This window comes from Alosa alosa, chromosome 1 (assembly GCF_017589495.1).
Source record: "Alosa alosa isolate M-15738 ecotype Scorff River chromosome 1, AALO_Geno_1.1, whole genome shotgun sequence".
Lineage (NCBI taxonomy): Eukaryota > Metazoa > Chordata > Actinopteri > Clupeiformes > Clupeidae > Alosa > Alosa alosa.
Window position 1 is genome coordinate 25,962,006 of NC_063189.1, and position 23,048 is coordinate 25,985,053.

The 23,048-nt window shown below is 43.8% G+C and overlaps 2 protein-coding genes across 6 annotated transcripts; one reads left to right on the forward strand and one right to left on the reverse strand.

Moving 5' to 3' along the window:
- Positions 1-216: 216 nt before the first annotated feature.
- LOC125300658 (cytochrome c oxidase assembly factor 1 homolog) lies at positions 217-4,470 on the reverse strand. 5 transcript variants are annotated; one of them, XM_048252772.1, is made up of 5 exons: positions 4,453-4,470; positions 3,338-3,484; positions 1,643-1,794; positions 1,019-1,095; positions 217-619 (listed from the first exon to the last, which is right to left on the reverse strand). In XM_048252772.1, exons 2-5 carry the CDS (start codon positions 3,429-3,431, stop codon positions 535-537), a joined length of 408 nt encoding a protein of 135 aa, XP_048108729.1. In that variant the 5' UTR covers positions 3,432-3,484; positions 4,453-4,470; the 3' UTR covers positions 217-534. The 5 variants fall into 5 exon arrangements, with proteins under 5 accessions (XP_048108729.1, XP_048108705.1, XP_048108697.1 ...); XM_048252748.1 differs by lacking the exon at positions 4,453-4,470 and adding an exon at positions 3,854-4,025; XM_048252740.1 differs by lacking the exon at positions 4,453-4,470 and adding an exon at positions 3,854-4,025 and having other exon boundaries at positions 3,338-3,506.
- blvra (biliverdin reductase A) lies at positions 4,109-22,750 on the forward strand. Its single transcript, XM_048252726.1, has 7 exons — positions 4,109-4,234; positions 13,516-13,639; positions 14,671-14,790; positions 16,615-16,712; positions 17,221-17,328; positions 19,960-20,128; positions 20,526-22,750. Exons 2-7 carry the CDS (start codon positions 13,521-13,523, stop codon positions 20,785-20,787), a joined length of 876 nt encoding a protein of 291 aa, XP_048108683.1. The 5' UTR covers positions 4,109-4,234; positions 13,516-13,520; the 3' UTR covers positions 20,788-22,750.
- Positions 22,751-23,048: the final 298 nt, after the last annotated feature.

Genomic DNA, 23,048 nt, shown 5'->3' on the forward strand with positions numbered 1-23,048 from the left:
CTTTCCACCAATAACAAATATTCTAAATATTTCATACTGTTACATTACATAACATAAATATAAAGTTACATAATTATAATATGCTTGTCATGGTGGTAAAAATATGTAATTTATTTATTTATGTAATGTAATTTGTGAATTTCTTTCTCTGACTAAACTCCGACATCCAAATCCAAACCTTTCTTAATTAAGGTAAGATTAGAAAACAGAAAGTTGTATCTTTCACAAAGACTTTTTAATCATGAACATCACCTCAGCTGAAGGATGCCTGCATCATCTTTTTCACTCAGGCGTCTTTTTTTTATTTTCAGCCAAGTCCTTAGAGTTCTGTACATATCAACAGCCTTTTCATTGGCTGACATGCCATCTCACTGTAAGCTTTGAACCTGGTTCCATATGGAACCAATGGAGGACTCAGACATGCCAGTATACAATACACTGCACAGTTTTGTACAGCTACACAGGAGTCACGGATTGACTGAAGAAGTGTAGATTTGTTGAAAGCTGGTTCTGTTTCTGCTATTGCCACCAGCTCTATTCACTTTTCTCTGGTTCAGGTGTGAAAACCTGGATACGCTCACCTTCCCTGAGCTGCAGCACGACCTCCTCAAGATGCCACCTGGTGGGAAAAAGACATGTACACTGGGGAAATAAGTCTGACTTCATTTTGGACTAACATTATCAAGCAACAAGCCATTTGTTAGTCTTCTGCAATAGTGAGAAACATAAAGAGATTTTATGATTTGGTGTTATGATTTGTGCTAGGGCCAAGACCAGAATAGACTAGCCGTTGACAACTAACTGAGACCTTAAATATTGTAAAGTTATGTTATGTTCATAAAAGGCATCACACACAGTAGATACTAATAGTTTGTTGAGCGTAATAGGACACTGTGGTGATATCACCCTTTCTCCAAAAACTAGCGCTAATTAAGAGTCTTTGGAAAGATCACCCTAGCTGATTATGATGCACATGATGATTGATTGGGGGGAGGTGCAAGAGACAACACACTCTAACCTGTTCTTGAAAGGGTCTCTGACAGATGTGGCAAAGAGATATCCACCAGTTTTGGATCCAGTCACAGGAATTTTGATCTGAAACAGCAAACAGTGTGTGTCATTACTACAGATAGGATGTCATTATTACAAATGACGTATACCCATAACATGTATAACTTTTAGAAGTACACTGTGCTAATCAATTAAGTATTAACCACATTGGAATAGAGACAAAACATGAGTTTTGTAAATGAGTAAAAAAGTCTGAAGGGTTTTTCCACTGTTTTTTCCATCTTATCATCAGAAAGCCCAGCCAACCTTCCTCTCCTCAGGGTTATGTGTTTCCAAAAATGTTGCAGAACACAGTGTTAAATGACAGAGATCATTTAAAGCACTCACTCACTTTTCCTTCCCTGTAGTTAAATCTGACTCTCACTGCTTTGTCTGCCAAAGTTTAAGTGAGAATGACAGCCAGAATACACAGTTCAGTCCACCACCCAGAGCATGATTGAAGTGGTGACCCTACATACACAATTAAAAGCCATTGTCCAGAGTCCAGTGTCCACATAAGAAACTACATTCATACCATGGTGGCTGCTTGAGTGATGCCTTAAGGACACATTCTAGTCAGGCAGTTCCATACCTGTGCTCTGGTGTGGTCCATGCGGTTGTATCTGTCAGACAGGTGCAGGTTGTGGACCTTGAGTGGAGGGGCACCCAGACCAGCCATGGCTGTTGAGTGGCCATTTAGTTGTTCCAGGGCTAAGCGATAATACTCCGCCTGGGCAAAATTCTCTACATGCATAGACATCAACAACAATCTATTTAGTGTTAAAGTGAACACAGAGTTGCACTTCTGTGATGTGGTAGCCAAAATAAACTGTCCATGACACAATCCATGAAGCTCCCAAATAATTCCCTTCATAATATGCTTTATACCGCCGACCCCCCCACCCCCGCCCCCGCCCCCCGCTATGAATCCAAAACAGTAAAGATAAATCAAATAACAATAACCCAATGACAGTTCCGCTGAAATTACTTGGAAAACAAAAAATGTACTACATTCTCTGGGGGCCCCCTGTCAGTGCTGCCCCCCCTGTACAAATTAGGGTATTCACCCCTTGCAAGTGACGTCACGTTTTGTTCGCGCCACAGCAAAATAGCCTAGTGGACGACAAGAACACGAATCAAATCAATGGGTTGTAAATGGGACATATCGCACAGCTGGGAGATTATAGTGAGATTTAACCGTAGTAATGCCCTTCCACGACTGTTGGCTTATTGTTTGGAATACAACAACATCCCATGTTCTTGCATAGATATATTTTGGTTTGTTTTCTTTGTGTTTCGGGAGTATTTCAACCACAATTGCATGCTTATCTCCTCAGTGTATGAAGCACAGCAGCGGTTGCTATAGCAACCATAGACTCTGAACAGGATGGCAGATAGCACTTAGGCATTGTCTTACAAGGATACAAGGATACAAGGAAGTTTATTGTCACATGCATATAGTTACTGGAAGTAAGAAATGCAGTGAAATTATGTCTGGTGTCAGCCTATTTGAGCATTAATGGGGTGCAGTAGAAGAGGGGTTTAGTAGATTAAGTGGCAAGGGCTGCATAAAAAAAGGTGGGGGAGGATTGGGATTGGGTGGGGGCACCAACAAGGAGCACCCAAGAGGCAAGATCTGAATGTAAACAGATAATACCGTTCAAGTTTTTTTTTTAATTTCCTATTTCTTTCAATTCTTTAACTTAAGACATGTAAGAAGTCAGTTTATTCGCTGGGCAACGTACAAAATGACGAGTTACATTAGCCCTAGCACTATGAGCTACGATAAACGTTAGCTAGAATAGCTAGCTTCTAAGTGTGGCAGCTAGTTATTATTTCATGTTCTGATATGACATTTTTAACGTTTTGACTATGTTACAACTGATAAAAGCAAGACAAATAAAGTAACCAAATCGCTTTGGAATATTTTAGTCCAGAAATACTTATGGGTGTTCATTTACCATAATGTTAATTACAGTAGCCAAACGTAACGTTATCTCCCCTTGCTGTTACCACCAGTTTTAATAACTTTACATTTGCTTTCATGACCCATTTCATCTAACAACACCACTGGCATCTTCTTTGACTATCAGACCCCAAACAGCAATACATTGAACTACAAAGATGTTATAGTAATGGAGTTCAGTTTATCATAATCTGTATGACATAATGTAATTTGCCGTCCAGCATGGAGCCGTCACGTGACTTAAGTCACGTGTCTGCAAGGGGTGAATACAATATTTCCTGCTTGTTTTTCCTTTGAATTTATTTCATTGTAAACACTTACTCTGCATTAAATAATACATCATTCCACAACCTCCTCCCGTCAGCACGGTCATGAATATGGCCATCTGGTGGAGAAGATTCACCGATCTTTGCATCTTGACAGTGTGTGCAGGGTCAACGCTCACCAAGTTCACAAAGTTGTGTCAACCTAGGGCATTTGATCAAAAGCTCTGCAAGGCATTATGCAGTAGGCTGCGTTAAATTTCAGGATTATCAAAACGAAAGTTTAGCTATACAACCAGTCTACAATGAATCTCTCAGAAATAGCTATCAATGACAGTAACGTTAGAAGTCGAAGACACTCGAAACGATACTCGTAAATTGATATAGAACCGCAGAATGATAATGATAAAAAACACACAACACACAACTTTACACGTAGCAAATTTAGCAAGCTAACGTTAGCTGTAAATACCCCAGACGTTACATCAAATTAACATTGACTTTAGGCGAATCGTTTTGGTAAATCTTAACATCATCATTCGCATAACAGCAGCTGCAATACAGACCTACTGACCTACTATTCACGATTACATAGCTGCTTCACTCAGGACTAGTACATGGGCGCAGCCATCTTGGTTCTTCGAAATGAATGAAGCAGACTTTAGCGCCAGGTTTTTAAGAATAATTAAATGGGAATAAAATAAAACACCTATAAATCATGAAATAAAACATTGTGAGTAAAAAAACGACTGTTGTAGTATAACCAGACATGGTCTTCAGTCGAAAATGTACACGTGACCAGTTCAACAAAGTTACGTCACTCTCATTGAATTTCACTACGCATGGAGCCATGTGAGAGTTATGAAAGTTGCAACCAGATTATTTAACTGCCGCACTGTCTGGGAGACAGATGAATATACGTACAGAGCCTTACTTCAAGTGATCTCATTATAAGGTACGTGAGGCGATAAACATGTACAAAGCAACGTTAAACGGGTTAAAATCGTTTTCGGATGTTAATTACGCCTTCAGTGGTAATTTTGGCTGTGTTGCAGTAGAATAGCTAAGTAGAATAGCTAAGGAAGGCTACTCCAAGGGTAACTAAAACAGAAATAATTTGACATACTACCGGTATCATGTCGTTATTCACTACTCCACTTCGCCACAACATACCCAGTGTCAATGAAAATCGTCCTAAACGAAGACAGGGTGCAGCTTTAACTCCGCAAGCAGAAATAAGGTAAACTAACGTTACTTCACTGCTGCTGCTGTCATCCGCACCTGGAACACTTTTCAAATAAATAAAAAAAAAAAAATATCTGATGCCATCCATCCATCTTAGTCCTGACTTGCCATCATAACAGTCAGTATTAGCTACATTGTTTTAAAAGCTCTTCCTGAGTTAATAACCAAGACAAATTACAACCATAACTATAATCATGTGAACATAAATCTGTGCATTGGTAGGAAATAAGTCCAGATATTGTGATCAATGTAGCAATTATTCAAAAACGTGGTTGTGCGCAACATCTGGGTGCTTTCTGGGTATGTGCCTTTGTGTGGCACCATGTTCTGTGTTGTAGCCTAATGCATTCAGAGCAGCCTAAAGGGGAAGGGGGCATGAGCATGATGCCAATTGAGCAGGAATTAGGCAATACCTAATTATATTCAATATATTGGTATATTAAAGTATATTACACGGCCTTGCTGACCAGTCTCCTGTGTCTCTGAAGGTATTGAATGATTAACATCATAAAATGTTGAACTGTGAGGTATAATTTATTAGTGATTGCCACTGGTAATTGTAAAAGAAGGTAGGCCATAATGTAAATAATAATAATAATAAAACATTAAACTTAAAGATGAATGATTTACAATAATAACCATACAGCTTGACAATTATTGTTACAAACAAATGCAAATTAGCTTTTGAATTTGATTGTTTATGTCCACATTGGATATAAATGTAGCTTATGTTTAGATGACTGTGAAATTGGACTAACCTCCCCATCACTGCTTTAACAGTGTGGCCCTCAGTTTATTTGCTTTGCTTGATAACATTAACTAGTGCTACTGTCATAACTGATAAGGGAAACGCCCCCAGCAGTCACTCACATATTGGGACAGTTCCTGCTATGCATGAACTCAGGATTTTATAACTGAAACTGCTGCGGAGCCACCACACCCAAGTTCCCTCTGGGTTAATTTCTCCAAACCTTGTTATGCCTTTCAAACATCTGATGGATTGAGCCATTAAGGGAAGACAAAAGAATAACTTGTGATGGTGTAACGTGAGCTTGTGTAATAACTCACTTACTAACTTCCATCTAAACAGATAAAATTAACTCTAATATTTCTTGTAGGCAAACAATAAACATTGCAACAGGAGGTGGGTCAACCAAGTATTTAAGAATAAATGTAAGATTATGTAAGACTGTTCAAAGTAGTAGCCTAATTAAAATAAGCCAGGCTCTGTGTTAAACAGTCCATCATTGCCAAAATTATTGTAGCCTAGGCTACACATTTACTATTCACAATATTGAAAGGGGAGTGTGAGAAGTTGAACTTTCCCCCTTCTCCCTATATCGGACTTTAAAGACGTTTCGGTGCACTCTTGAAATGCGAGAGAAGGAGAGACTCCACTCGGTTGCACACACACATACAGTACATGCACCCATACGCACACAGTCACCCGCCACATCTCCCTGGCATATAAACGATGTTGTGTGTTTGTTTGAAGTATTGTTTCATGTTGTGTAAAGTGTGTTTGGTGTATAGTTTTGTCTAATCGTTAGTGTCGGGAGTTTTGCCGCCAGTTTGGCGTTCATTCATGCGTCAGACCAAATGTTTGGTCTGCCGCGATTTTTCTTTAGTTTTGCCTTTAGTTCTGTCTTTCTTTGTTCCCGGTAACTTAAACACATAGTGTGGTACCCACTGTCATTCCATTTACCATTTGCATTCACTGTACGCCTGTAAACCGGTTAACATTCACCATACTCACAACACTTCCTGGTGCTTCGGCTTCCCAGCCACTGTCCCATTGCGGAAGCGCGCTTCGCGTTGGGACAGTGCTTTTACCAACATCCCACAGGGGGAGGGAGTGGGGCATTATGATAGAGGGGTGTTTGCCTTGTCTGTTGGTCGTCTTGTTGTTATTATTATGTATGTGGGGAATATTGGTTATGGTAATTAACATGTATTTTCATAGTAATATGCACCATTGTCATTTTGTATATATTTGTAATAGGTAGTTATTTTGTTATAATAGTGAATGTCCAGTGAAAGTGGTTACCTAGTTGAGTGGTTTGAGCCAATATCCCCATTTGGGCTAATTTAGGCCAATTGGTAGGCTTATTTAAAGGGGTAGCTCAGTTCCCTGGAGAGCAAAGAGAGCAGCTCTCCTGTTGTGAGGTAGAGACTTACTGTAGCTTTATACTCTGCAATTGTTGATAATTGGAATACTGAACTGGAATCTGGAACTTATTTTTTGTTTTGTTTGTTTGAAAGTGTTTTTTTTTGTTAAATAATAGCCGATTGCTATTCCTGCAAGTTTTTTTCTTTTGGTTATTTAATAAATAGAAATTGCACGCTGAAAACCTCTCCTGCACCTCCTTTTCCACCTACAACCCCAAGCTCACATCCCAATTGGTGGGCTGGCTGCCTCGGTCGCTCACATTTGGTGGCAGCGGTGGGATGTGTAGCGCCGCCTGAGAAACTGGATAAGAGAGGGGGAAAACGTGGACGGGGTATCAAACAAAGCCATACTTGGCAGAGGATGGCGTTCCGGCGGCTAGTACGAGCTGGCCAGGGGGAGCTCCCACAGGGGGAGGAAGAGACGCTAGAGGCAGCATTAGGAGCAACAGTGTCTGGGCAGCCAAAGCCAGATGAAGAGGTGCCAGCAGAGACTGACATGGCCGGATTGTATGCGCTGTTGCAGAAATCCTTGAAGTCCCATGAGCGAGAGTTTTTTAAGCAGGAACAGCGCTGGCGAAGTGTGCAGGTCCAGTTAAACCAGCTCCGCGATGACTTTGATGAAAGCCGTCAGCCACAAGCGCCACTGCCTGCTCAGCCACAAGCGCCACTGCCTGCTCAGCCACAAGCGCCACTGCCTGCTCAGCCACAAGCGCCACTGCCTGCTCAGCCACAAGCGCCACTGCCTGCTCAGCCACCAGCGCCACCGCCGCAGCTACCAGCGCCATCGCCGCCGCAACCAGCACCACTGCCTGCTCAGCCGCCAGCTTCACCGGCACCGCCAGCAAATCCAGCCGCTCCAGTAGCATGGTCGCGTGCTGCTGTGCCCAAGTTTGAAGAAGGGGAAGATATCGAGCAGTATCTAACTACGTTTGAACGGCTTGCGACTGCCTACCGGTGGCCAAGGGAGGACTGGGCCGTGTACTTAGTGCCGTACCTGAGTGGCAAAGCCCGCAGTGCTTATGTGGCTATGGACATGAATGACTCAATGGATTATCACAAGGTAAAAGAGGCAATCCTGGGAAAGTACGAAATAAATGAAGAAGTCTACCGGAGAAGGTTTCGGGAGCCAGATGCCAGGCCTGGGGAATCCCCCAAAGAACTGTACCAGCGTCTGAAGGATTTATTTCGTAAATGGATTAGACCGGAGGACAAGACGGTTGAAGAAATAGGAGAAGCCCTCATCTTGGAACAGTTTTTTCGTACTCTGTCTCCTGATGTCAGAGTGTGGGTGAAAGAGCACAACCCACGGACTGGCCAGCAGGCTGCAGAACTGGTGGAGAACTTTGTCGCTGCCCGCAGAGGTCCAAAGAACTTCCGAAGTGAGACCAGTTCCAGGCCCCTGACCCGTGGTAGGTCAGATGGGTTTAGTGGTGGGGGTGGTCCTAGACCTAGTGAACGAGGTAGGATGGGGGATAAAAGTTCTTACATGCCCCCTAGACATGCCACTTTCCCCAAAGAACGCCCACCAGAGCGCTCACGTGTCATATGTCACCATTGTGGCCAAGAAGGTCACATTAAGCCTGACTGCCCTGCGAGAAAGCCCATAGGTAGTAGCCACTGTTGTCTCCCAGGGTGCGAGGAGCAAGAACAGGGGGTTATGGGTAGGTTACAGACTGTCCCAGTGCTAGTGAGTGGTAAGGTGGCGAGGGCTCTGATTGATACAGGGAGCTCTCAAACCTTAGTTCAGCCCCACTTAGTTGACAAAAAGGACTGTATATCTGGTAGAACCCTAAAAGTAATTTGTGTCAATGGGGATGAACATGAATACCCCGTGGCCAAAGTATATGTGGAAGTGCATGGTCAGACCTATAGACTAACTGTTGGAATTGTGGAGAGACTAAGTCATCCAGTAGTCTTAGGACAGGATATTTTGGTACTGCCAGAGTTGGTGCAAAGCCAATAAGCCTGTCAATGTGGTAGTCACTAGGTCTGGGGACAAAAGCTCAGACAGAAGAGCCCCCTAGAACCAGGTTCCCTGAGAGAGATGCCCTTTTTGGAAGTGAGGTAGTACCCCTCCCAAGCTAAAGACTAGGAAAAGTCACAGGCAAAGGCGAAGGGAGAGACTAGTGGGGACACTTCAGAATGAACAGGATGGGGGGACATTCAAATGGGGGGTGGAGCTTGGGAAGACATTACTGAGGACATGGAACAGCTACAGAACCAGGACCCTACATTGCAGGAGGCCTATGGCAAAAGTTAGCAGTGTGGATGGTGTGGCAACGGGTGTTCCAGCTAGCCTGTCTGGAGAAAGCTATGTGTTCTTGAGATGGCTTATTGTACCACCAGTCAGAGGGAATATGCCAGAGCAGCTAGTGGTGCCTACGGTGCTGAGAGAACGAGTGCTGTCCCTGGGTCATAGCATCCCTGGGCAGGACATCTCAGTACTGCCAAAACTTTTTTGAGAGGGTTGCTGCCAGGTTCTATTGGCCAGGAATGTATAAAGAGATCCAAGACCTTTGTAAATCCTGTCCTGTGTGCCAGCTGACTAGTAAGCGGGAAGACTAGTCCCATTCCCCTCCAGCCCCTTCCATTATTGAAGTCCCCTTTACGGATAGGAATGGATATTGTTGGGCCACTCGAGAGAACCCAGAGAGGGGCACGGTATATCTTAGTAGTGTGTGATTACGCTACCCGTTATCCAGAGGCCTTTCCCCTTCGTAAAGTGACAGCTACCACCATCTCCCAAGCTATCCTACAGCTGTTCTCTAGGGTAGGGATACCCCAAGAGATCATCACTGACCAGGGAACAGCCTTTGTAGCCAAAAAGATGAGACAGGTCTATAGTTTACTGGGGATTAAGGGGATCAGGACCACACCCTATCATCCCCAGACTGATGGTCTGGTTGAGCGATACAATCAGACACTCAAGGGTATGCTCCGAAAGTATGTGTCTGCCAATGGGAAAGACTGGGACCGCTGGCTGCCATATTTGCTGTTTGCATACCGTGAGGTGCCCCAAGCTTCCACTGGCTTTGCCCCATTTGAACTGCTTTATGGAAGACCAGTGAGAGGGCCCTTGGATTTACTAAAAGAAGCCTGGGAGGGGCCAAAAGCACCCCAGACCAACAGTATCCTTTCCCATGTCCTTCAAATGAGGGAGAAAATGGAGGAGATGACGGAGCTGGTCCGGAACAACATGGAACAGATGCAACATCGCCAGAAGGTCTGGTATGACAAGACTGCCAGACAACGGACTCTCGAGCCGGGGCAGAAGGTCCTTTTGCTCCTTCCCACGTCGGAGAACAAGTTGCTTGCACAGTGGCAGGGGCCGCTCACTGTTACCAAGAAGATGGGCCCTGCCACATATGAAATCAACATGCCAGGCCGGAGGAGGACAAAGCAGGTGTTCCACGTCAACCTGTTGAAGGAGTGGCGAGAGCGGGTCACCCAAGGTAGCCTGCAGCTCCTGGTGCAAACTGTTGGAGAGGAAGACAGTGACAGTACAGAGCAGTTTTTTCCAGCTCCTCAACCACCCGCCGCTCTTGACCTGGCGCACCTCACCCACTACAGCAGAGGGAGCTAGCTGCCATCATTCCCTCAGGACTGTGCCAAGACAAACCGGGTTTCACCACGGTGGTGGAGCACTCCATCCCACTGAAGGACACCTCCCGGTGCGGCAAAGGATGTATCGAATCCCCAGTGTCTACTGCCTCTGCTTAAAGAAGAGGTGGAGGAGATGCTGTCCCCTAGGGGTCATCGAGAGGTCCTATAGTGAGTGGAGCAATCCAGTCGCCCTGGTGCCTAAAAAAAAGGATGGGACGATCAGATTCTGCATTGATTTCAAGGTAAATTCCCAGTCCCATTTTGATGCCTACCCCATGCCACGGCTAGAGGATCTAATTGAGCGGCTGGGTAAGGCTAGCTTTATTACCACCCTTGATTTGTGCAAGGGTTACTGGCAGGTGCCCTAAGCTAAGCAGGACAGACCCTACGGCTTTCAGAACTCGCAAGGGTTGTTTCCACTTCATGGTTATGCCATTTGGCCTGCAGGGGGGGCCAGCCACATTCCAGAGACTCATGGACTGTGTTCTTGAAGGTACCGAATCCTTCAGCCCAGCATATTTGGATGACATTGTAATTTATAGTACCAGCTGGACGGACCACCTCGCCATCTCTCCGATGTGCTGCAAGCGCATCCAAAGAGCTGGACTTACAGTGCATCCAAAAGAAATGTGACTTTGCCAAAGCAGAGGTCCGTTACCTGGGCCATGTGCTGGGTAGGGGGCTGATTAGGCCACAGACCCGACAAGGTACAAGCCATAAGGGACTGTCCCCAGCCGCAGACTAAAAAGGAGGTACGGTCCTTCCTGGGTCTGGCGGGCTGGTACCCTGGGAGGTTTGTGCCAGACTTGCCTCTCTCGCTGCACCCCTTTTCGGACCTAACTCGGAAACCGGGTCTGGTCAACTGCAGTGGGGGCAGAGCAGGAGAGGGCCTTTAATGACCTGAAGGGGGGCTCTGTGTCAGGGCCCAGTCTTGCAGAGCCCAGACTTTTGACCAGCCGTTCACAGTCCAGACTGGCGCCTCTGGCATTGGACTGGGGCGGTTTTGCTCAAGGGAAGGATCGGACCAGCGGCCTGTGGCTTACATTAGCCATAAACTGTTCCCCCGTGAAACACGGTATGCTGCTGTTGAACTGGAATGTTTGGCCATTAAATGGGCCCTAGACACTTTCAAATATTACTTGCTCGGCAGAGACTTTTTTTGCTACAAACTGACCACCAGGCTCTTCAGTGGCTTGGCGGGATGAAAGACTCTAACGCCAGGATTACCAGATGGTTCCTGGCTCTGCAGCCATACAGGTTCCAGGTTGAGTATCGGCCTGGAAAGCAAAATGTGGTTTTGGATTTCTTTGTCTCGCCACCCTGGTGGTGAGACTTCAGAGGTGGAGGGAAATGTGAGAAGTTGAACTTTCCCCCTTCTCCCTATATCGGACTTTAAAGACGTTTCGGTGCACTCTTGAAATGCGAGAGAAGGAGAGACTCCACTCGGTTGCACACACACATACAGTACATGCACCCATATGCGCACACAGTCACCGCCACATCTCCCTGGCATATAAACGATGTTGTGTGTTTGTTTGAAGTATTGTTTCATGTTGTGTAAAGTGTGTTTGGTGTATAGTTTTGTCTAATCGTTAGTGTCGAGGGAGTTTTGCCGCCAGTTTGGCGTTCATTCATCGTCAGACCAAATGTTTGGTCTGCCGCGATTTTTTTTTAGTTTTGCCTTTTAGTTCTGTCTTTCTTTGTTCCGGTAACTTAAACACATAGTGTGGTACCCACTGTCATTCCATTTACCATTTGCATTCACTGTAAGCCTGTAAAACCGGTTAACATTCACCATACTCACAACACTTCCTGGTGCTTGCTTCCCAGCCACTGTCCCCATTCTTGAAGCGGCGCAGCCAGCGTTGGGACAGTGCTTTTTTTTTACCAACATCCCACAGGGGAGGGGTGGGGCATTATGATAGAGGGGTGTTTGCCTTGTCTGTTGGTTAGATCTTGTTGTTATTATTATGTATGTGGGGAATATTGGTTATGGTAATTAACATGTATTTTCATAGTAATATGCACCATTGTCATTTTGTATATATTTGTAATAGGTAGTTATTTTGTTATAATAGTGAATGTCCAGTGAAAGTGGTTACCTAGTTGAGTGGTTTGAGCCAATATCCCCATTTGGGCTAATTTAGGCCAATTGGTAGGCTTATTTAAGAGGGGTAGCTCAGTTCCCCTGGAGAGCAAAAGAGAGCAGCTCTCCTGTTGTGAGGTAGAGACTTACTGTAGCTTTATACTCTGCAATTGTTGATAATTGGAATACTGAACTGGAATCTGGAACTTATTTTTGTTTTGTTTGTTTGAAAGTTTTTTTTGTTAAATAATAGCCGATTGCTATTCCTGCAAAAGTTTTCTTTTGGTTATTTAATAAATAGAAATTGCACGCTGAAAACCTCTCCTGCACCTCCTTTTCCACCTACAACCCCAAGCTCACATCCCAATTGGTGGGCTGGCTGCCTCGGTCACTCACAGGAGATAAAACTAATCAAGAACATAAAAGGGGAACTTGGTAACTATTTCAACATAATAAACCCGCCCCTAGCGTCCCCAGGCGGAAAACCAACCTTGCAACATTGAGACTTACCGTCCCGGAAAGAGAAGTGAGAAACAAGAAACTCGTTTTAAATCGTGTTTCTTACTTTGTAACATCCACATTGTTCTGCCGAACTTATGCTAACCGTTTCGCTAGCTTGTAAATAAATCCATGTACTTTATCATTACCTTTTTCCACAGTTTGAAATAGCATAATGCACAATTTCTCCAGCAGAAGGGGAAATATAGCTAATCCTGCCAAGTTTCCCTTTAATTACTCAAGTAGACCATCAATGGGCCCATCCATGGTTAATTTAATTAATTTTATTTATCCATTCTCCGTGTAGATGCATGTTGACTAGCAGGTCATCCACCGGAAAGGCGTTTAAATAATAGCCTATCCTCTGGCCTGCCATCTATTTGCTAAGAAAAAAAACTGTCCTACGGCAAAAGTACTTGTGACCCCTGCTATAGGAACATGGTTGTTGTACCTAGATTGTACCTAGCTTTGGAAAAGGTGTCTGCTTAGTTAATAAATTACAGATAAGGAAGAGGCTGTGTGATATATTATATATGTGCAACATATAAAACAAAGTTCTCCTATTATCTGTGACTGTGGGGCTGTGCCCTGTAGGTGACACTTGTAACCTGTGACTGTGGTGCTGTGCCCTGTAGGTGACATGTTTGGCGTAGTGGTCGTGGGCATTGGGATTGCGGGCCGGGTGAGAATCCGTGACCTGCTGGCTCCACTGCCCTCCAGCGCGGCAGAGAAGATGAGCGTGAAGGGATTTGTCTCCAGGTAACTCCCATGCTCACAGTGTCCTTAACCTCTTTGGTCTATACTCTGAACTCAAACATGGTCTCACACACACAGCCCTTAAACCACTTCCCACACACACAGCCCTTAGCCACTTCCCACATTGGCAATTCCAGGAAATATATGACATTCTGGCGTCAGCATTTCTGTTCATGCTTTTGACAGTCAAAGTCTACTGTGGTTGTCAGTTCACAATAATCAGTAACGATGTACTAACCATGTACTGAAGAGATGATGAAACCAAGCATGCTGCCCTATAAGAGACCTTATTTGGGCCAGATGCCAGATGTTCAGCTGGTGCACTGAAGCGGTCATTTACTGCCCAGGTTTCAAAAAAAAAAAGACACAAAAAGAGGGACAAAGCGAATGCCTTGACATCTGTCTGAAACCACGGCCTGCTGCTTAGGTTTTGAAAGACTGAACACAGCACCTGCCACTGTGCATAGTGTCCAATGTTGTGTAATTGTGTAATATTGTAGTGCTGATGTTGTCTACTTGATCAGTTTGACCAAACTAAGCAGCTGACTGTTGGTTTAGTGTTGTGTTAGGGTTAGGGTGTGTAAGGCCAGGATGTTAACACCAAGACAGTCTTTCTGGCAAGTGTGTAACTGATCTGTCTTTTGTCAACTTTAGATTTTGCATCACTTGACAACATGGTCTGACTCATTTCTCCACGTTTATCAGCTAGCTAGTTGGCAAATAAATAAACCTATTGACTTATCTCTATTATTTGTAAGTCGTTTTGGAGAAAAGCATCGGCTAAATGAATTGAATGAAATGTTTAGTGTAACATTAACTCCATGTTCTATTTGGATGAACCAACCCAGTCCCCTACTCCTATCTGTGTATAGATAATTCTATCTGTCTGTTAGTAAATGGTGCCAATTTCCTGAAGCTATACACTTCATGCTCAGTCTCCAGAGATTGAAAACACAAGCCAACTAAGTGCGTAGCTGACTGTGTTTTTAGCCTCCTTTCGCAGCTCTGATGTTGTCCACTGTGCCCATGTGTAGGAGAACCCTGGGGGAGGAACAGGGCGTGAAGCAGATCTCACTGGAGGAGGCAGCGGAAAGAGAGGACATCCAGGTGGCCATGGTGTGCACAGAGAACACGTCCCACGAGGATCACATCAGGCACGGGCTCTTTCTCTTACACACTCTCTCTCTGTCTCTCTGTGTCTGTCTCTGTCTCTTACCTCTCTCTCTCTCTCTCTCACACACTCACTCACACACAAAACACACACACACACACACACACACACACACACACACACACACACAGTGGTGTGGGCCCTCTCTCCTTCTATTATGAACTGACAGTTTACTTTTATGTCTAATTCACTCTTCCTTATCTAAGGCAGTTTTTAAAGCTGTATTCTAAAACTGGCAAATACAGAAGAAGGGATCAGGGAGATCATGGGGATGTGATCTCTGTTTGAGGCGTTACCAGCCAGCCCTAACACACAGGCCAGTCTCTCCTCGGCCCTGATATGGAGCTGATGGAGGGGAGAGCTTTAGACAAAAGGCCCAGTGTTCACAGGCTCAGCTGCGGAGGGCTCCCCTTCGGCTCCTGTTCCACTTGATCACTTAAATATCAGCCCTGTGGTTCAGGAACTGCAGATCACTTCCAAGCACACAGTGTACCGAGACGTAGCTAACACTTTCTTTGGCTCTCTGATTTGTTTGTTCTCATTATTATTGAGCAGTATACCTTGTATATATATTTCAAAGATGTGGGAGTAGGTTTAGTATTGGGATTGAGTTAGGTGCTGGATTTATGTCCCATCATTGCTGCTGGCACATAGTATTGTTTGACTCTTAGATGTGTTAAGATCCATTTGACTCTGGATCACAGATGACCTTTAACATAGGTAATGGGAGAGGCCTGGTTTTAGTGTTGGATGACGGTGACAGTGTTTGTATGGGATATGGGTTTCCCATGGTAGTGATGCAACTGCAAGGTCTCTTATACAACCATGAATGTCAACAAAAAACATGTTCTATAATAGCAGAACAATTTTAGCCACCCTAAGGCGGATACAATCTTGTATCGGCGATTGTAGGCCCAAAAAAGGCCCAAACATAAATTATCACATTCATCTAATCTTTCCTAACGATCCGCTAGCTGCCCGCCCCATAAGCAGGCCATCAAAAAAACACGTCTCTGTAGTCAGCCTAGGCTCTGAGATCTCCACACAAAAACAATTGCTACCAACAAGTGTTGCCAACCACTCAAAGGCAAAATAAAGTGTTCCAACCAATAACCGACGGGATGCACGTTCAGGAGATTTTCAATTGCACAGGAGGGAGGGGGAGGGAGTAGCGAGCTAGCTCTCTGTTTTGTTTGAACGTCAACAGACGTGACGTTACCCCGCCATCGCTGATACAACCTTTAACTATTGGTATGTTATTGTACCATGTAATCGGAAGGTAACAACAAAGTTACAACAGGGTATTATTTAAATGGAGTATAAAAATGTTTTTAGAAATATTATTAAAACAATCGATTTTACCTAGCTCGAGTTGCTACAGCCAGCAGCTAACGCAACCTGGCAACTACAGTGCTACACTCTGGGGGCATGCCCCTGAGCTCCCATTAACATGCCCACAGAGTGTAGCGCTGTAACTGCCTGGCTGCATCAGCTGCTGGCTGTAGCAACTCGAGCTAGGTAAAATCGATTGTTTTAGGGTTTTTTTTGTACTGACAGCACTCGGTGACCGTGAGAAGCTGTCTTTATGAAAACTCGCAGGATTTCTCCTTTAAATCATAGTATATGATATTGTGAGGTATCATTTCTCAGTGAGTGGGACTCCTCAAAGTGTATGTAGAGTATGAAGGCCAATTCGCAAAAAGACCACTGAAGTAGATGGTGTCAATTGTGAGAGAGTGTGTCAGTGTCATGACTCGCTCCCTGTCTGGTTTGTGATGGTGTGTGTTGTACTGTGTTGTGGGTGCAGGAGGTTTCTGGAGGCAGGGAAGCACGTGTCTGTGGAGTACCCCATGACCATTAACTACAAAGCCGCAGCTGAACTCCATGACCTCGCCCAGCAGAAAGGTCAGTCAGCCAGGAGTCACTATAGGAACAGCTCTGTGTGTGTGTGTGTGTGCGCAAATTAAAAATACACTCAGGACTAGTTTCCCATACATGAATTAAGCGTATCCCTAGACTAAATGAAAACTTAAGGGTTATAAAAAATCTCCATGAAAAAAAGCATTAGTTGTTGTTCTAGGCTCCATGTACAGGAATCTGGCTGTCAGTCTTAACAGTATACAAGGATACAAGGATACAAGGAAGTTTATTGTCACATGCATATAGTTACTGGAAGTAAGAAATGCAGTGAAATTATGTCTGGTGTCAGCCTATTTGTGCATTAATGGGGGGGGGGGTTAGTAGATTAAGTGGCAAGGGCTGCATAAAAAAGGTGGGGGAGGATTGGGATTGGGTGGGGGGCACCAACAAGGAGCACTGACAACATACGTTGTCACTGCTTTCTTTTGTATGTGTGTGTGTGTATCTGTGTGTGTGTGTGTCTGTGTGTGTGTGTGTCTGCTGCACCTGTCAGGTTTGATCCTGCACGAGGAGCATATTGAGCTGTTCACTCCGGACTTTAAGCAGCTGAAGAAGGACGTGGCTGGGAAGACACTGGAGGAGGGTTTTCTACACTTCACAGGTACACCAAAAGGAAGAGCACTGGCCTGCTGAAAAAAGTGCTCTGAAATAAATAATTCAAACAAAACCAAGTGTGACAGAAAATGATGCCGTGAATCAACAAACATCCAAACAATAGCCAAGATCCAAGGATGCGTATTGTTTTAAAACCGTAGTTCAACTCAAAATCATCAAAGCAAAGTTGATGTCTGCACATATGACTCTATACCAGTGCTCGAATTACGTGGGAGCCTGAGGGAGCCGAGCTCCCTTAGAGTGAGGACGGGCTCCCACGAAAACAACATAGTCAAAAATCTGAGGAGTTCTCTCATATCTGAAGGTGCCTGGCATTGTAATTTAATCTTAAACAACGCTCATTATCCATCCCTGTGCGATCTCTTAGGCTACCAGGGAGGCCTATTTGGGGGCGCTAAAGCCACCCTAAGATGATCAAAAGTATCTCATGATCGCGTCACACAATACAGGGTAAACCGTAAGAATAAACAGCAGACCTTACCTGACACGACAATATGAAGCATTCTTCTGTACAGTAAGCCGTTCCCGAGTTTTCCAATTGCAGCAAATTTCTACAACTTTGAGGTGTCTAATGTTATAGCCCAAAATAAGGAACTAGGTTTCCATATCAAAGAATCAAAAGTTGATCATGACATGCACAGATCAACTGAGCTTTGGATAGATATTTCTACCATCATGCTTCAGGTGACATGAATGTAACAATCACATCATACTTTCACAGATATGTTTAGCCTATACTGTCTTGAAAACGTATATATAGCATAATAGATTACCCTTACTATGACCAAAGAGCTTAATAGTAAAAATATTATTAGAATATATGCGGCCGCTGTCACAGCTGCTGTTTGTTTACAAAGTGTATGCATTATGTAGGCTAAAGAAGACAAATCTATTGTGCATAGGCTAATACTTGAAGTAGTCACGTAAGTGGGCACTTGAAATGGACCTACATGTGTGCTTCGAATAAACCAATTTATCTGTTTTCAACGTTATGTACCAGAATTACTTGGCTATGGAACCCCAAATCTGGTTTGCGTTGGAGACTTTCTTTTACTGTCTATGGTTGGAGAGCATGCACAAACTTTAACTTTATGGTAGCCTACCAGCCAATTCAGTCGCTAACTCAAGACTTCAAGGCCATCAAATACAACATTTTTAAGCAACAAACAAAATACTAAAATAACAGTGAAGTGGTTCGTTTTTTCATGGTTTATTTTTCCAAAAGCATCCTCTCCCCATGTGTCTATTGCATTTACGTAAGGAGCTTGGAACAAAGTTGGGTTTTCTTAGTTTTCATTTTCTCTAGGCATATTTGTGCTCAACAAATATCATCAAGCTCAGCAGTGGTCATGAGAAGGCTATCAATGAACAGAAAACCGACCGTGTTGGCTAACAATTTATTAAATACTCCTGTTATAGTCGTCAACAACGTCGCTATACTGCCTTTTCAGCGCCTTCTGCTTATGATGATTTGGCCTTTTGAATTTCCTTTGGCCTTGCGATGCAGTTGTAGGCTACATAAACGTGTCTCTTGCCGTTCCCTTCATGTGTTCTATCACAATGCTGTCTGCCCTCATGGACAGTAGCTCCGTGATGTCTGCATCTTTCCAGGTCGGAGATTTTCTGGACAGCACTAGCCTATGCCACTTCATCATAACACTGGCATTTAAGTCAGATTTAACCACATGGACGCACAAAAGAAACGTCACAGACACGCCCTCTGAAGGTGTGAATTTTAACCGCATGTTCTACGCTTTGTTCAGACACAGTAGATTTATATAATGTCCGGAGGAAATACTAGGGGGGGAGTAGTAGAACAACCGGCTAAATTCGGACTTCCATATGACCGGTTATGTCGCATACGGCCCCACCGTTTAACATCCGCAGAACCTCCGGTCTTACACATATGTCTGAAAGCGCTTTATATGAGCAAACCGCATACGTTCGATTTGACAGCACTCGCAAGTCCAAAGAAGTCACCCTGCTTTGATGCGAGTGTTTTTGTCTATTTACATAGGCGTCCATTGGGCTAGCCTACATGGTTTGATACGTGCTGAAAAAGTCCTGTTTGCTGTTGAACTTGCGCTTCGCCTCTTCTATGTTTATTGACAAACCCATAAATTATGACCCATAATACAGCCTACTTGAATGATTGTGTGAATTGATCTGTAGCTATCCTCTGCCTATGGTTCTAGATAGCCTATCTGAGACGGTGGTATGGTTCAAATGAGTTGCGTTGTAAAATTGAGAATGACACTCCGTCTCCGACTAAATCGTTTAGTCTATTTCTTTGTATTGTGAAATTGAAATGAAATATGGACTATTGCAATCAATAGTATGTTGAAATTAATTAAAAGGAATCAATTTCTATGAAAAATCTGTCAGCTGTGTGCGTGTGTCAAGTTATAGCCTAGGCCTACCATCCGCATACTGCGCAAAAGCACCACTCACGCCTAGGCTATTTAATTGTATCGCCTTGGGATGTGCCAACTTTTTATGAGATAGAGAGACCCCCTTAAAGACAAAAAGATCATTCGAGCCCTGCTCTATACACTGGATGAACACATGCCTTGCTGATGCGCTCTGTTCCCTTTGTGGTCTCCGTCGTCTCCTGTAGGGGGTCCTCTGAAGGCCGACTTTGGCTTCCCTGCCTTCAGCGGCATCTCCCGCCTCACCTGGCTGGTGGACCTGTTTGGCGAGCTGAGCGTCAGCTCCGCCACCATGGTGGAGGACAAGGAGAAGAACTACATGAAGATGACCGCGCAGCTACAGACCCAGGAGCAAAAGTAGGTCGAGGTACACGATGAACGAGGGACCTTAGAAGCGCATAGGCTTAGAAATGGAGGCTTAGCCAGAAGTACAAATAAATGCATAGTGCAGATGTCAGTGTTCTCCTAGGAATTGATTTTGCACATGCCCATTAGTGCATTTAGTGACATAATTGTGTTATACATTGTTAATATTAGAACGTCTCATTGAATGAAGGGGAAGCAAGAAATAGATTGAGATTGTGGTGAGACTGTAGATAATCCCATTGGACAAATCAATTACTGAACCGACTTACTTGAAGGACTTATTATATAGACATTATCATTCATTCATGAATCGTTTAATTATTGAAACCATTCACTCACTCACTCACTCATCCATTATCATGCTGTGTAATGGTTGTCCCTGGCACAGGTCCATCACCTGGGTCGAGGAGCGTGGGCCGAACCTCCCGCGGGCGAAGAGCATCAACTTCCGCTTTGACTCGTGTTCCATGACAGAGCTCCCGAACGCCCCCAGGGAGCCTGTGGGCCTCTTCATGCAGGACATGGTGCTCCTCGGCCAGAAGCTCTCTGGCCAGCTGCCCCCTGACCAGCTCCAGGCCGAGCAGAAACGGGTCCTCCACTGCCTACAGCTGGCAGACACCATCCAGAGGCTCAGCCAGGCCAGGGCTTGAGGGAGACGCCCCTCACAGGGGTGCAGGGCGAGACCACACCACACTGGGCTGGGGAGAGCCAACCAACCTCGCCTGCATGTTGGCTAAACAAACGCCTCATCCCCACTCCTGTGCATTGTGGGAAATTGTGCATTGTCCATTGTGGACATTCTCTCCATGTAACTTGTGCAGGGGGGAAAAGAGGGGAAACTAACATGAAGATTTAATCAATGTTATGCTAACATACTCTTTCATGACCTTAAAAGTTAGACTAACCATGAGACTATAATTCCTAACATCATACTAACAAGTACATTTGTTGAAAGTGTCATGCTTTAATATTTAATATTCAGTATGTGACTGGTGGATGATTTTTTTTTAATTGTATTTATTTTGTAACAAAACACAAAATGAGACATTTCTGTGTGAATACGATGACTACGTCTATATCATTATAAATCAAGATGTTCAATTTGTTTGAAGATGCCACCATGTTAATGCAGGTGCCACCCACTCTCTTTAGCAGTTTGATGTTTAACTAGAGAAGCTTCAGGTCAGACATCCTAAACACACAATACATGGAGATATGGATGCCCATGGGCTCTAAACACAATGTGCAGTGTAGACCATTTTTTTTTTTTTTAAGGGGGTGGACGTTACTCAAGGCCCCTATTCACAAAGACTCTTACGATAGAAGTAGCTCCTGACAGGAAGATTTAAGAGATTCTCCAAAAAATCATGGGCGTGTCAGACTTAATTTAAGGACTTTTTTTTAAATCAGCAAATTACTCCTTACAGTCCTTAGTTGTCCTTTCAGTGCTTGTGTTAAAACAACTCTATTACTTGCAGACAGGCCAGAGGCGGGTATACTATGAAACTAAAGCCTGAGATGCGTTCAAATTCAGCAAGCAGATGTAACAGTTCATGTCCATTGCCTTGTACTGTAGCTTGCCATTTTGTTTACAGTTTAAAGTGAACAATTGCCCATATGCCACGCACTTCCTTTTCAGCCAGCACAAACATTTCCCATTGACCATCACCTGTATTGTTTTAGCATACATGTTTACATGGACCCGGTTGGGTATTAAACCTAGTGAATGAGCATGTTAAAATGGGATTGAAGTTGAATAAAGAGTTGCACTGTTGGTCATAAACAAGATGTTTAGTGTTGAACTGAACACGAAAGGAGCAAAATATAACAAAAGATGCTGTTGCTGACGCTTTACCGGAAATAAATGTGCTGGCTGAAACAGCCTTTCATTGCATATAGTCCATTGACCATTTTTACACAACAACGTTCAGATGTAAAAGTTCAAAGAAAGTCTATCAGGAATGTTTGCCTTCAGGCATTAAGCTCAGCATATTACTAACTAATCTCACTTCGTAGTATATCCATGAGGCTCTGAAAATGAGAAACAAATAGTGACCTCGACCAAGCCATTAATAAGTTAAGCCAATCAACTACAGTAGCATGGACTAAAGGGATGTAATTTGATTGGCTGTTGAGCTGAAATAGCAACCTTCTACAAAACTGAATTGCCGACTAATGAATCTGTGCCTTATCAGAAAGCTCTAAGCCTAGCATATAAGCTTGTCATCTTAGGTTTAACTTTTTATTCTTCAGACTAGCTGTGTGAATTTCCACTGTGTAATTCAGGAAGTGGTCAGCGGTCATCATTTCTGTGTTCTGGGACAGTACACACACGTTGACAGAACATTCAGCTCATGCTGCGAATCCTGTACTGTCCATACAGTGCTTAGCAGCTGTATGGGACACAGGTTTAAATACACATCCATAATTCTTTTGAAACGTTTAAAAACACTGCACAACTTTGAAAGAGAGTTATTTTGAGTTCTTTGAGTGAGTTATTGTTTACTAAGGATGTAACCTCATTGTGCACACTGGGATTAGACTTTTTTCTGTATCATGTTTAAATAGGTGTTCATTTTGTATCCATGTAAACAATAAATAGTGCCTGCATTACTTTGTTTGCTTCAGTTTCTTGGTGTTTAGTTAAGTACTATCTTACTGGTAAGGATCAACGATCTATAAATAGCATTCTTATACAGTCTGTCTATGGAAAGAAAGATCTCTGGTGTCTTTTTTTTACAAAATGTGTTTTTCCACTGAAAACGTAAGACACCGCAATGCACAACAGAAAGGCTAAAGGCTCTTCAGAAAAAGCCTGAGCATGAAAAGCTCCATGGAGCTGACCAGTAAGGAACACTTCACCCACTTGTATGCTAAAATCAAGATCAACATAAAGAATGTCTTTTTTGTG